This window comes from Narcine bancroftii, chromosome 12 (genome assembly GCF_036971445.1).
Source record: "Narcine bancroftii isolate sNarBan1 chromosome 12, sNarBan1.hap1, whole genome shotgun sequence".
Taxonomy (NCBI): Eukaryota; Metazoa; Chordata; class Chondrichthyes; order Torpediniformes; family Narcinidae; genus Narcine; species Narcine bancroftii.
Genome location: NC_091480.1, coordinates 29,779,401 through 29,794,755, shown reverse-complemented (window position 1 = coordinate 29,794,755; position 15,355 = coordinate 29,779,401). Strand labels below are relative to the sequence as shown.

The 15,355-nt window shown below is 44.2% G+C and overlaps 1 protein-coding gene across 4 annotated transcripts; it reads right to left on the bottom strand.

Moving 5' to 3' along the window:
• Positions 1-537: 537 nt before the first annotated feature.
• On the bottom strand, positions 538-13,044 carry ube2ib (ubiquitin-conjugating enzyme E2Ib). Of its 4 annotated transcripts, none has more exons than XM_069905223.1 (7): positions 12,838-13,044; positions 10,538-10,616; positions 5,041-5,124; positions 4,883-4,955; positions 3,261-3,370; positions 2,447-2,526; positions 538-1,230 (listed from the first exon to the last, which is right to left on the bottom strand). In XM_069905223.1, exons 2-7 carry the CDS (start codon positions 10,601-10,603, stop codon positions 1,167-1,169), a joined length of 477 nt encoding a protein of 158 aa, XP_069761324.1. In that variant the 5' UTR covers positions 10,604-10,616; positions 12,838-13,044; the 3' UTR covers positions 538-1,166. The 4 variants fall into 4 exon arrangements, with proteins under 4 accessions (XP_069761324.1, XP_069761323.1, XP_069761325.1 ...); XM_069905222.1 differs by lacking the exon at positions 12,838-13,044 and adding an exon at positions 12,662-12,831; XM_069905224.1 differs by lacking the exon at positions 12,838-13,044 and adding an exon at positions 12,310-12,426.
• Between the last annotated feature and the right edge of the window lie 2,311 nt (positions 13,045-15,355).

Below are 15,355 nucleotides of genomic sequence, written 5' to 3'. Positions count from 1 at the left end.
CGGGTTGTACTTGTGCAATCAGATGACAATAACCTTGACTAAATTACATGCAATTGTTCATTCAAATCAAAATTTCAGGCAAAATTGAAGCTCGGTACAAGATCAAATGAAGAGAAGATGCAGCATTAGTGAGAGTTCAATGATTTTGTGACAGTATCACCACATCAATGGAAACCATCTAATTCCAAACCAAGCTATTATTACTTTTCTTTTATCCTCACAGAACCTGGTTTGTAACTATAAACCTAAACCAAGACCCGATGGTGTACCCATCTCTCTATTCGTGCAAAAAGCCCCTGAAGCTGGGGTCAGGTGAGGCAACGCCCTGAATTGTAGGAGGTTTAGCATTTGGCTAGTGCTCAGTGCAAAGTCCAATCGGAAGCTGTAAATGGAGAAGCAGTGACCACACACAAAGCATGAAAGGGAATTCTGCAGATACCTGTTTCCTCTCCGAAAGGAGCTCTCTGCTTAATTCAAGCCATTCATGCAAGGAAAGCAGTGCGGCTTCAAGAGCAATCAGCAAGAACACGAAAACCATTTTTTTGTACAAATCCTTTATTACCTTTATAGACACATAGGGACAGAAGAGTGTGCGAACAGTGGTAACATTTCATAGTCTATGGAGGAGAGTCCAGCCCATTTCCAAGTGGAGTCACAGGACTCCCAAAAACTCCACATCTGTATCAGAGCCATGCACAATATTTTTGTGAATGCAAACAGCGTTGATATTACAATCCAAACGTGCATTATGGAAATAAAAAGTAGTATTAGCATTTCATAGCATTTGGAATAACAGTTTACTCCTTATTAAAATAAAAGTGTTCATCTCTTTATAATTCAACCATCAAAAATACAAATTGGTGGAGAGACCCCAAAACTGGCCTGGATCGAGCAGAGTCAGCGAGTACCTGGTTTGAAGTTGCCAATACTCATTTCTGCAGCCATATGTCAATGACAAGAAACAAACAGAAGACTAGGATTGTGGGGACGGGGGGGGTGGGGGGAGAAGGGAACCAACAGTAAGTCTTCAGATGGCTGCTGGTGGAAAGAATACACTGGGACTTTATAAAACAAAAGCCCACTGTAAAACGGTCACTTCCCTTGAGTGACAAGGACTTGCTGAGCTATTTCTTGTCCTCCATTGCACAATCCACCCTGCCACACACTTATGTTGCTGTAAACCTCTGGGCTTGTGCTCGAATCTTATCGTCATACTCCTCCCTGTTTTGGCTGCAAAAGGAACACACATACTCTTATACACAGGAAGTCATGATTTATGCAAAGAGACCTGAAACAGCTCTAACCAGGTTTCCCATTAAGTGAACATGATCTGTTTTTTTGGCAAATGTTAAAGATAGGAAAGAGTGCAATACAACCCAAACCATCATGGATAAAACTGTATCTCCATAGAAGGAAGCTTCCTAGGTCCATGCCAAGAGAAAAGGACTGATTTAATATTCACTAATTTGCTTGGAATGATAATCTAACCCAGCCATTCTCAATGGGGGCCATACAGCCCCATTGGCAGTCTGAGCAGATTTAAGCCATAACATGATTTTTTTATGTAGTTGGTAGGAGAGAAGTATGGAAGAAACCAATTAAACCTGACTGCTTCACAGGGAAGGGGATCCATAAACTTTGAGCAGAGTCCTAAGGGGGACCACAGCCAAAAAAAAGGATTGAGAATGGCTGATCGAACCCATGAAAAATTGTAACAAAACCTTCTTTTTGTGTTTGAAAGTGAAAGGATTCAATCTAAAGCACCTGAATTTAGACATGACATATTTTCAGTGGGGTAACAGGCCCTTTCGGCCCATGAGTGTATGCTGCTCAATTGACTTACAACCCCTGGTATGTTTTAAAGGGTGGGAGGAAACTGCAGCACCTAGAGGAAACCCACGCAGATACAGGCAGAATGTACAAACTCCTAACAGACAGCGCAGGATTCAAACCCCAGTCCTGGTCACTGGTGTTGTAACAGCGTTATGCTAACTGCTACGCTAACCATGTCGCCCTGCCAAAACATAGAAGGCTACAGACTAATTGCTGGTAAATAGGATTAGTACAGGATTACACTTAGTTGGCAGAATAGAATCAATAACACAGAAACTGACTCAAAAGCCGCTCAGAAGCCAAAATGGAAGACAGGCCACGTGCGAGATCATTGAAAAGGTGTAGCTGAGTCAACTGCATCTTGGAATAAAAAACTAGGTCAAACTTCAAAAGCCACTGGCCCTCATGGTCATCAAAGCTTTAATTAAAAAAATACCCCCAACAAAAATGGTTTTATTTGGAAAAGGACACCCACGTACTAATCTGCTGGCTCCATTGGAAAGCAACTGGATTTCAGGTTACATCAGATATAGTTTCTGTCAAATCTCAGCAAACAGCGATGTCTGCCTAATGTAAATGACATTGGACATACAAAGCAAGAGCTAACACTCACCAGTAGATCGTGTATGCTTCTGCTTGAGCTGGGTCCTGAACATTTGGTTCATTCAAAAGTTCCTGTATGCCTAACAATATCTGGAGGAAAACAGAAAACGAGATCGCAAAGTTCAACCTTCGAGGCTCAATGTAATAGGATAACTTAATGAGAGTACTGCCTGAGTAGGTTAAAAGAAAGTCAAGGATTCTGGAGTGCAGCTAAATTTATTGTAAGTTAATTTACGCTAATGATACCAAATTCACAGGAAGATGCTTCAAAACATTAAAATGGGAAACTCCTGGCAGATTGAAGCATAACTTAGTACCTCAAGGGAAGCAAGAACATGCACCAAATACCCAACCATGTCCCTGAACCTTGCAAAACTAAGAAATGAGCCACTTCTTGGAAACCTGCTGCACTCAATGTACAAACAGTATTTGGGTTGATTAACCTATTTGCTATCGAGTTATTTGCCAGATTATCAGCTTGGACATTAGGGAAGTGCCTCGTTCTTGATGTCAGCAAAGCTATTATAGTCAGACAATCTAAGCAGGGTGAACCACCAGGAAGGGACAGAGCCCATTTACAATCACCTTGCAGTAGCAGCTGCGGGCAAGTATTTGCTGGAAAATGGGATTTGTTGCAGTCCTCATCCACAAACAAACTCCACTGATATGGATATGCTCACTTTGTCCAACCTCGCCCAGATGGCCAAGTTTGAAGTGGACCAGGAAAGAATGAATCACATAAATGATTGAATGTCCTTATCAGAAAATAAGCAAGTTCTACACTAGGACAGACCAACAGGTGCCCTACTCCACCTCAAACCAACCTGCTTGATTGTGATTGCTGGCCTCCAGTCCTTTTCCTCTTCTAGAATTGAAAGGCATACAGTTCCCGATGGATATACATTTGGGTGGAATATTGGTGGTTCAAACTTGCCTTGAAACCAAAAGCAAAAGTTAAAAGCTGCACATTGAGAAGGAGGATATTAAACACAAATCAGTGACACTTGGCCCACAAATAGTAAATAACAAAATTCTTCTGCTCACACAGATGCAATATAAAATAAAATAGACCTGTAACCACAGCAATGAACTTTCAAACAGTCCACAGTTAGCGCAACGCCTTTACAGCACCAGCGATTGGGACTGGACTGGGGTTCAAATCCCGTGCTGTCCATAAGGAGTTTGTATGTTCTCCCTGTGTCTGCATGGGTTTTCCCCAGGGGCTCCGGTTTCCTCCCACCGTTCAAAAACATACTGGGGTGTAGGTTAATGGGGTGTAAATTGGGAAGTACGGACTCGTGGGCCGTAATGACCTGTTACCGGACTGTATGTCTAAAATTAAAATTGAATCAACATTTCAAACATTCCCAGAAATCACAAACACACATCATTTACAAAAGTGGAGGCTATCTTGCATCTGTACAAAATAGTGGCTTGGCCTAAATGGAATTCTGGATGCAGTTTTGGTCACTTATGTAAATGATAAGTGGGTGCAAAAAAATGATTTAACAAAGTAGGTCCAGAAATAAGGAACTTCATCTGAAAGTTTACAGTGGAGAGCAACCCCAGATTCTCCTTGCAAAGCAGATTAATTGATCACAATTTTTCTAGATAGGGACACTACTTCCTCTACTGGATGGTTCAAGAATCAAAGGGCATACACATTCAACGTTCTGGATAAAGCTGCATGGGGCATGTGACAAAAGAACTTTAAAAAAACCAATATCTTCAATTCACTTTCTGCAAATCTAATTAATCTGGCCTTTCAAAGGTCAATTGAATAAACAATTAAGAACCATGTGCACTCCAATTGGGGAGTCCAACAAGACCTAGGAGTTAACACCCCACTATGTAATTGGATTATGGATTTCCTCATATCCAGACCACAATCCGTGAAGATTGGTAAGAACTTCTCCACAATCTCCATCAGTACCAGAGCACCACAGGGCTGTGTTCTTAGCTTCAAGAAGCTTAACATCCTTCTGTGCCATTCTAAACATTGAAAGCAGTGTTCAAAATACTCAGCAGGTAAGGGTGCATTCTGAGCAGGAAGAATCAATATTAATGTTTCAGGCCAAAGACCTTTCAATGTTCGTAGGATAACTGATCCCAAGTATCAGCCTTGTTTCCCCCCACCCCCCTCTATAGATAATGCGACCTCTCCTGTGTGTATTTCCAATATTCTGTGTAACTTCAAGATTTCTAGTATCTGCAGTTTTTTAAATATTTTCAATTCAAAGCAATAGCCCTACATTCTCACCAGCAATTCATTCAATTCCTAGAAAAGCAATACCAGAAGACAATATTTTTTCCATTCACCAAGCAACGAAAGGGACATTACTGACTGCTCTCAGGTTTCTGACATACACCTCTCATGCCCACAATGCTTGTCCCTTCAGCAGAATGCACATGATACTTTTTTTTTGCTTTTCTGAAATAGACTTACATTTTGGTGGCGATGAGGGATAATCATCCTTGAACAGTAATCGCAGCTTAAACAGGCCTCCTTCCCAAGTTGTCTGTTGTGGTGAAAAGCAAAGCAGCTTTACATAAGAATTTAATTGCATTCAATATGTAAAGTGTGGCCTTGGCTAGCTTACTTACCCCTTTTTTGCCCGGAATTGCACATTCCCAATTCATGAGGTTCATAGTGCCATCTGGATTCTTCACAGGCACAGCCACAAAACCCTGCAGGAAGGACACAAGAAATGATTGGACACAAGCTCGATGGCTGCTCCATGAACTCCCCACTACCGCAAAATCCCTTGAGATGCCAATGTATCCAGTACCTCAAAAGACAACAGCCCCCAAGATCCCACAAAACTCCTCAGTAGGATTGCTAGTCCTATAGAATACACAACCTACAAACTATTATCTGCCCTATATGATAACACGGGTTGATAATTAACTCATACATATGCCTGTCCCGCATCGGACTTGTCAGCCACAAACGAGCCTGCAGCTGACGTGGACTTTTTACCCCCTCCATAAATCTTCGTCCGCGAAGCCAAGCCAAAGAAAGACATGCAACAGAACACATGGAAATGGAGCCAGGAATGGCTGGGACATCTATACTGCTAGAGTGGCTGGTGATGTGGCTGGGTGCATCAGTGTTGTGTGGTTGCGGCAGAGAAATGGATTGGAGGTTAATCCACAGGACCATAAGTGGCAGAGGGGATCAATGAAGTCTCCCTCCACCCCATCAACATGATCTACCAGGATCATTGTCTGAAGAGGATGTGCAAAATTGTTGAGGACCCCTTCCACCCTGCACACAGCAACTTTCAGCTTCTACCATTGGGAAAGAGCTACAGGAACACCAGACCCAACGCCTCCAGGCTGAGGAACAGCTTTTAACCACGGGCAGTGAGAATGTTGAACAACCAAAGGAACTGTTCACACTAACTATCCAAGACACTGATATTCATGAAATAATATTCATTTACACACAGACACACACACACACACACATATATATATATATATATAAATACTTGTCCTTAATGTGTATTGTTTGTCTGAACATGTATTTTCTGATTGTGTGTCTGTGTTTTGCACCAAGGACCAGAGAATGCTGTTTCGTCAGGTTGCACTTGTATAATCAGATGACAATAAACTTGACATTACACAGTTTGTCTTTAAGTCCCGAATCACTCAGGAGTTGTGATGTGTGTGCTTGAATACTAAATAAGACATTGACCCCCATCCCTCACATATCTGATATTAGGGAGTCACTCATTTAAAAAAAAAAGCTATTTTAAAGAGCTGCAAGATTGTTTGAATTACCATTTCTACTGGATTTTATCCTTATTGAACACATTTAAATATAAATGAAGTTAAAATATTCCCAAATAATGTAGTGGCTTTTGAAGATGAACAGGAAGTATGTATTTGGGGAAATGTTTACCAAGGTCACAAACAAACAGTAGGCATTTTGATGAAAACTATACAAAACATAGATTTTATGAATTTTCCCAAATGGACTGAAGTATTGATTTCAACGTTCACATTTCAATATCAATCTACTGGCAGACCTTGGATATTTTTCCAGGGTTTTTGATTTATTAAATATTTCATATAATGACCATAGCCACTCAACCACCCACAGGTCCCTTATAATAATGGCAATGATATGTCTCCATTACCACTTCTCTGTCTGCATTTGCAAAGGGACAGATAGCATGGTTTCATGGGTGGGAAATGGTATCGCACGAATTTGATTGAGTTTGTTTTCTTGAAGATATGACAAGGACAGATCAGTAGACATTGTCTACATCAGCCATTCTACATGGGACCACAACACAGTGAAGGGAGGCCACAGACTGAAATCCTGAAAATGTACTTGGTAGGAGAGAAGTACAGAAGAAACCAATTAAATGACAGCTTCACTGTGAAGAGGGTCCATAAACTTTGAGCAGAGTTCCAAGGGGGCCAGAGGCAAAAAAGATTGAGAATGACTGATCTACATGGACTTTGGCACACTTATGACAAGTTCCTGCATAGGCTGGTCCAAAAGGAGAGATGACATGGGATCTGGGTGAACTCGCCAATTTTCACACAGCCCCTGAAAGCCAGTATTTAATCACCTTTTTACCATTTCATTTACCTGTGGGAACCAAAATGATATTGGGGGGGGGGAGAAGAGAGGCATCCCGGTACTTACCTGCCAAGGTAGGTAGTATCAGAGCCGATGCGTTTCGCATCTGCTCCAGTGTAAATGTCTCACTGAACCAGCTTTTCTTGGTTCAGTGTGAATGCTCCGATCCGACCCAGCTTTAAACACGGGTCACTGACATGCCAATTTACTAGGATCTCAGTGTGAAAGCAGCACATGTGGATACAAAATTGGATTGACAGAATGAGAGAGGGTGGCAGTCGAGATTTGTTTCTTAGATTGGAGGCCTGTTACCTAAAGGATTGGTACTGAATCCCTTGTTAGTCAGGTATACTAATGATTTTAAAGAGAATGCAGTTGACATGATTAGCAATCTTGCAGATATTGGTAGTAAGTGAAGGTTATCCAAGGATACAACAGGATTAAGAACAACTGGGTAACGGGGAAAGGAATGGCAAATTAATTTAACTCAGAAAAGTGCATGTGATGCATTTTGGAAGTTAAATCAGGACAGGAAGTACATAGTGAAATTGTGTTAACAGAAAGACCTAGGGTTGCTCGTTTGTAGTTCCTGGAAAGTTACATCACAGCTAGATGAGGTAGTATGAGTTAGAACGTCTTTTACAGCTATACAAGATGTTGGTGAAGAAGTAGGGACATAGATCAGGAACGGTCACCATCTTTGTCCCCATGTTAAGGGAGCATAAAACTGTAATGCACAGATTTGAAAGGGGAAATATTTAACAGAGATCAGAGGGACACTGTTCTCTTCATAGAAAGTGGTGAATACAAGAAACAAGCTAGCAGAATAAGTGGTAGTGGTGGGGAGAGGTATTTTAAAATTTAGACATACAGCACTGTAACTGGCCATTTTGGCCCACAAGTCCGTATTGCCTAATTTACACCTCATTAGATTTAGATTTATTGTCAGAGCACATACATGATACATCCCAGATTGCTTTTTCCTGTGGGTGCAGCGGAATTAACACTAATTGGTAGTGCATGTTTACGCAGCGTAAACTTGTAAACAAAGAACTGTAGATAATGAATCTAAACAAACTGACTGCAATACAGAGAGAACAAAAAGAAAATAAATAAAGTGCACAAGTAAGAGTCCTTAAATAAGTCCCTGATTGAGTTTGGAGTGTCTGATGGTGGAGGGGGAGCAGTTGTTCCTGAACCAGGTGGTGCAAGTCTTGTGGCACCTACACCTCTTTCCTGAAGACAGCAGCAAGAACAAAGGGTCTGCTGAGTGGTGTTAAATCAGGATTGCTGTTGCTCTCCGATGGCAGTGTTCCCTGTAGATGCACTCAACAGTGGGGAGGATTTTCCCTGTGATGTCCTGGGCTAGGTCCACTACTTTGGAGGGCTTTTTGGTGTTCCCATACCAGACTGTGATGCAGCTGGTCAGCACACTTTCCACCACATCCCTAAAGAAATTTTCCAGGGTTTCTGGTATCTTACTAAACCTCCACAAACTCCTGAAGAAGAGGTGCTGATGTACTTTCTTCACGATGCCATTGGTGTGTTGACTCCAGGAAAGATCCTCTGAGATAGTGACTCCCAAGAACTTAAGTTTGCTCTCCCTCTCCACCTCCAATCATCACTGGATTGTATACCTCTAGCTTTCCTTTCCTGAAGTCAACAATCAGCTCCTTAGTTTTGGTGACACTGAGTGCAAGGTTGTTGTTGGTGCACCAATCAGCCAAATTTTCTATCTCCATTCTGTACACTGACTCATCCCTTTCCTTTATACAGCTCACTTCCATGGTATCGCCGACAAATTTGTAAATGGTGTTATTGTTGCACCGAGCTACATAGTCTTAGGTGTAAAATTAGAAGAGCAGTGGGTTAAGAACACAGCCCTGTGGTGCTCTGGTACTGATGGAGATTGTGGAGAAGTTCTTACCAATCTTCACGGATTGTGGTCTGGATGTGAGGAAATCCATAATCCAATTACATAGTGGGGTGTTAACTCCTAGGTCTTGAACTTTAAGGGGATGATGGTGTTAAGTACTGAACTGTAATCAATAAAGAGCATCCTAATGTATGCATCATTGCTGTCCAGGTGTTCCAAGGGTTTTGTGTAGAGCCAGTGAGATGGCATTCATCGTAGACCATTAACCTACACCCCCAGCATGTTTTGAATGGTGGGAGGAAACTGGAGACCCAGGAGAAAACCCACAGGGAGAATGTACAAATTCCTTACAGATAGCATGGGAATTGAACCTCAGTCACTGGTGTTGTAAAGGGGTTGTGCTAATCGCTACACCAACCAAGTTGCCCACATTTAAAAGGCATTTGGACAGTTAAGTCAATGAGCAGGTACCATTTTAATTTCTCATTTTATCATCAAAGCAGCATTTCCATCTATTTACAGATTAGGATCTAAAATGGATTTGCGTTAACCTGTAATTTAATGTTAAACTATATTTCTCTTATAAAAATATCTTAGTATATTATAGAGTTAAAATATTGTACCTGTATTCTTAGTAAGTTAGCTGTGGGTTGGTACAGGGTCACACACAGTTCACAGCACATTTATAAAGAACCACTGTTTTTTGTGAAGAGTGTTCATTCTCAGAGTTGATGTATCTTGGTGTCTTGGACAGTCAGATCTAATGGATTTCAAGTGGGTCTTAATTATTCAAGAACTGCTGAAGGAAGCCATCTGCTTTTAATCAAAGCCACTTAAGCCTCTTGAACAGAGAAGAGGTCAGAGGTTGTTATGGATATGAAATGGTTTTGAAAAAGGAACAAAATTTTGGTAGAAATAAAACTGATGGTCATGTGGATTCCAAGAATTGGGACTCACCTTGGTGATGATGTAACAGTCACATGATTTGGAGAAATTTATTACCGAATTCAGATGTTTTGAGTTCAGTTTTGGAATAGTTCAGTTTGGAGAGGACAGAAGTCAAATCTCCTGTGACACAGGGGTTGAAATCTTGTGAAAAACAGGGTTACAATAACCAGAATTGGTGCTGCTGTTGTGCACTCCTGGGAAAAGGGGTACATAAAATCAGTGACTTTTGAAATAAGGAAGACCATTTCTCTTTGGAAAAGAGGAAGGATTTCTACTGGGTGGACACTTCGTTTAACCCTGGCCTGAAGATATCATGTTTAAAAGCACTTTATAATTATTTCTGAACTGAGAATTTAAGATCTTCAAGCAAGACTAAAATGATGCTGAACTTTTAAAGATTGACTTTTCAGAGTGGGACTTTAATTATATACACACACATTTGCATATGTGGGGTTTAGTTTAGTAAGTTTAGAGATAAGTAAGAAATGTTATGTTGTTAATAGTTTAATTCACTGTCTGGTGGATTTTCCATTGCTGTTCCTATGTTAGGTGCTAACAAAGTCCCTTTAGTCCCAAACAAAATTTAAGAGGGTTGTTAGTTCGTCCATGTCTGCAGTTCTAAAACATTTCTAGTGAACACAGGAGCAGATAGGTTTAAGTGCAAGTATAAACATACGTACAAATGGATGGTCCTTGCGCCATGCTTTCCTTTCCTGGGATAGGCGCTTCAGGGCAATTCCTGACATTTTGTCCGAGTCCCTAGAAATTGGGAGAAGAGTGGGAAGTGGGTTGATTCACCCCAACATTTATATTGAAACAATCCCTCAATTTCCTCCTTCCCACACATTTTGTCACTTACAAAGACTGCGCACAAGATTATAAAGGAATGCGGCCAGGTGGACACAGTAATCTGAGGGAATGGACCATTATAATAATTCCTGCTGCGAGATGGTGGGCAACATAAGCCAGGTCAACTTCCACATGTTGGGCCCTGTGCCCCAGTCTTGGCAATCATGAAGGATATCCTAAAGTCCCAGCATATACTCAGCAGCTATTGACAATCACTGCCCCAGGACCAGTGGAAGAAAGCAAGCCTGGTCACCTGATTGCTAAACATCCTGCAGCAAATTACAGCCTGAGAATCAAGGGGCATGCTTAAGAAATAGGAGTTGGCTATCTGGCTTGTCATACCTGCACCACCATTTAACAAGATTGTGGCTGATCGGGCCATGGATTCAGATCCACCTACTTGCCTTTTACCATAACCCTCAATTCCCTTACAATACAAACATCAATCTAACTCTGACTAAAATATGTTTAATGAGGCAGTCTCCTTGGGCAAAGAATTTCAGATTCACTCCTCTCCGGATCCTCATCTTGTTCCCAAATCTACTAACCAAATTTTGACTCGGCATGTCTGCTCGTTCTCGTCTCATCAACCAGTGGAAGCACTTTCCTTCCTCTATCATGTTGAGGCCTTTCATTATTTTATGTTTCTGCAAGATCCCTCCTCATTCTTCTGAATTGCAGGAAGTACAGTCCAGGTGACTCAATCTCTCCTCGTCGGCTAGCTCTCTCAACTCCTCAATCAACGTAATGAATCCTCTCTCCACTGCTTCCAAAGCCAGTGTTTTTCTCCCCAAAGCAAGGAGACCAGAAATGCACACAATACTACGGGCACAGCCTGACCAAGTCACTGTAAACTTGCAGCAGAACCCCACTGCACTCTAATTCAATTTCTCTATCATCGAAGACTTTCCATTTAACCTGCCAACCAACTTTTGTGATTCATGCACAAGCGCTCATCGTCCCAATGCTGAAATCTTTCACCATTTAAATAATAGTTACATCTTCTATTCCTTTCTTCAAAGTGGATGACCCCACATTGTCTGCCAGACCCCTGCACAATCATTTGACCTACGTACAACTTTCCATTCACGCGCCACATTCTCTGCATAATTAGCATTTCCACTCGATTTAGTGTCATCAGCTTAGATCAACTACACTTTGCCCCCTTCTTCCAAATCATCAAGAATTTGGAGCGAACCATGTCCACCCCCATCCCCTGCTGCAGTCCAGTCACTATGAAAAATACCCATTTATCCCAACTCCCTGCCTTCTAGTGGTTGACCAATCCTCTATCTATTTAATGCAGCACCTTATGGAAAGCCAAGTGACAACATAAACAGGCTCCCCTCTATCTGCTGTCCTTGTGGCATCCTCCAAGAACTCCAGAGCATTTGCCAAACATTGACCTGCCCTTCATGCATCCAGTGCTGTTGGCTTGATGGTACAATTTCTATCCTAGTAGCTCGCTATTGCTTCTTTAATGTTAATTACAAGCAATCTCTCGACCAGAAACCCGTTAGCCTTTCGTTTCCAGGCAAACCACTCAGCAATGATGACGAGAGGAAGCTGCAGATAGGAGAAGGGCCAGCAAGGTTCGTTATACCTCGCTCCAGAGCTACCCGAGGCCGAGGCCGCTCATCCAGACGAGGGAGAGGGGCGAGACTGGGCTGGGCATTGATCTCCAACAGCACCTCCTAGACCTTGGTCTCACTGCAACCCCGACCCTCAGCTTATCCCCATCCCCCACTTCACCCTATCGCCGGGGGGGGGGGGGGGATAGACGCGCTCTGAACCTTGGCCCCCACCCGCTGCCGGCACACGCCCAACCCGCCGCTCTATCCCCTGCGGGCGGGCGCGCGCCTGGCCTCGGCTCTCCGTCCCCCGCGGGCGCGCGCGCCTGGCCCACTCCCCCTCCCCGCGGGCGCGCGCTCCCTCCCGGCCCTCGGCCCCCACACCTGTCGCCGCTGAGCGTTTTCCTGGCATCTACTGTTGCCGCGGACCGAGAGGACCCTCGCGGAGGCGGCCGTCTCCTGCCTGAACCGATGTGGGGGAGCGGGGCGTGTAAGGATGAGCCGCGGAGGAGAGAAGTGGGGGGGAAAGAGAGAGAGAATGAGCGAGAACCAGGCCTCACCGCAGGAATTGCCCAAAGCGCAGTGACTAATTTCCGGCACTTGGGACCTTTAAACCGAGACCGCGACCTTTGACCCGCGGCGAATTTCCCGCCCGTTCGGCCTGAGTCCACGCGGTGGGATTTTGTTTCCACGCTCTCTGGCCGTGAGCGACAGAACCCACTGCCTGGTGACGGACATCGTTTTCCACCAACCCTGTCCCGGTGACGGCGCTCCGTAATCCCGCCCCCATCCAGTGACCACACCCATAACTCTGCCCCAACTCGTGACCACGCCCCAACTGTCCTGGTCTCGCCCAGATCCTGCAGCCACTCCAACCCGCCCCGTGGTTCCAACCCGCCCCCGTGGTTCCAACCCGCCCCGTGGTTCCAACCCGCCCCGTGGTTCCAACCCGCCCCGTGGTTCCAACCCGCCCCGTGGTTCCAACCCGCCCCGTGGTTCCAACCCGCCCCGTGGTTCCAACCCGCCCCGTGGTTCCAACCCGCCCCGTGCCACCATCACGTCCCAGTGGCCCCAACCCGCTCCGTGCCACCGTGACGTTCCGGTGGCCCCAACCCGCCCCGTGGTCACGGCCCAGTGGTTCCAACCCGCTCCGTGCCACCGTCACGTCCCGGTGGCTCCAACCTGCCCCGTGGTCATGGCCCAGTGGTTCCAACCTGCCCTGTGCTGTTGTTACATTTTGGTTATAACCCTGCCCCGTGCTGCGTAGCGGCCCGGTGGTTCGAACTCGCCCCGTGCCGCGTCACAGCCCGGTGTTCGAATGCACCTGTGCTGTGTCACAGCCCAGTGGTTTGAACTTACCCCATGCTGTGTTATGGCCCAATAGTTCAAACTCACCCCATGCTGTGTCACTGCCTCGCCTGCTCCATCTTCCTTGCCCCACAGATCTGCCCGTAACACATCCCTTGGGCTGATGAGGACACCATTGACCTCAGGTGATTCTGCAGTTTTATTCTTGTGTTTCCTCAAAAGCCCAATGTTTCAGCCATAATTAGAAGAATTTGCTTCCTGAGAATAATGCCCATTTCTCATTCATAAAAGGAAAGAGCTGGCTTTAAAATAAGTAAATATTTGGGAATTAGAACTTTTGCAGTTCCATTGTTTTGCTCACATTCTACCCCATCAGACCCAGATACCCTGATGTTCTCAGAGCGACCCTCAATGCAATCAACATTGTTATCTCCAATTCCTGTATGGTCTTATGCTCTCCATTTCTCCAAGTTATTGTTTAATTCGTTCACATTTCACCCTCCGTTCAAACTTGAATTCGTCAGCAGGATCTGCATCCAGTAAATGGCAGGTCTGCAGATCTTCATTTTATACTCTTAAATTACCTCTCAGCTTGCTCTGTTCCAAAAAACATTTCCAATCTTTCCATCACTATAATTTTTCATTCCTGTAACATTTTTTCAAATCTCTGCACTTCTCGTGCAATCATTTCTTTCCTGTAATTCATAGTGGAAGGAAAAGTTTAGATGGATATAGCCAAAAATAGGAAAAGCACAGACAGGCATGATGGACAGCATGGATGAGTCTGCTTTTTCAATCATTCCTAAATTCAATGACTTCAACTTTAGGAACATTAGTTTGAGCTGCACAGCACCCATGTCTTTCTTTAAGCAGATCATTAAAACTCTCTTCTTTCACCTAACTTTTTTGTGATTTCTCCAGTTTCCAGTATTACATATTTAAATGTAAAAACAAAATACCGGAGAAAATCAGCTGGCCAAAGTGTCCTTTACGTCACAAAGGTAAAAATACAAAGCCGATGTTTCAGGCTTGAGCCCTTCATCAAGGTATGGAAGGATGTTGGCAGGTGTCCAAACAAAAGGATGGGGGGGGGGGGGGGGGCGGCAAAAGCAGGAGAAGATAGGCAGAGAAAGGAGGGGATGGCAGCGATCGGGGGACGAAGGGGTGAGTGGGGGAGAAATGGATAAACTGGAAAGGGGAAGGGGAAAATAGGCAAGCAGGTTAGCAGAAAGCAGAGAAGTCGATGTTAATGCCATTTGGCTGGAGTGCCCAGGCAGGAAATAAGGTGGTGTTCCATCAAATCTGCAGGTGGTCAGGGTGGGACAGTACACAAGACTAGGGACAGACATGCGAGTGTGTCTCAGAATTGAAATGGTTGGCTACTGGGAGGTGCTGAGCGAAGCAAACTCCCAATTTCAGTCTCTCTCATGTACAGAAGGCCACAAAGGGAGCGCCAGATGCAGTAAATCAGTCCTGTGGATACACGTGAAGTGTTGCTTCACATGAAAGACCTATTTGGGGAGGTGTGGGCACAAGCATGGCACTTCCTGTGGGCACAGGAGAAGGTGTTGGGGGGGTACAGTGAGGGGAAGTATGATAAGTGGGGAGGGATGAGTGCATGAGGGAATTGTGGAGGGAGTGGTCCCTACAGAAGGCAGAGAGGGGAGAAGGAAAAATGTGTCAAGTGGTAGGATCCTACAGTAAGTGCCAGAAATTCCAGCGGATAATGTGTTGGATTCTGAGTCTGGTGGGGAGGTAGGTGAGAATGAG

What these genes read in the sequence shown, in the direction of transcription:
- ube2ib (XM_069905223.1), bottom strand. Translation starts at nt 10,603, where the DNA reads ATGTCAGGAATTGCCCTGAAGCGCCTATCCCAGGAAAGGAAAGCATGG. An exon ending in TCCCTCATCGCCACCAAAAT is followed by an intron (nt 3,371 to 4,882) that starts GTAAGTCTATTT and finishes TTTGGTTTCAAG; the next exon opens with GCAAGTTTGAACCACCAATA. An exon ending in CAGCAATCACAATCAAGCAG is followed by an intron (nt 2,527 to 3,260) that starts GTTGGTTTGAGG and finishes GTTTTCCTCCAG; the next exon opens with ATATTGTTAGGCATACAGGA.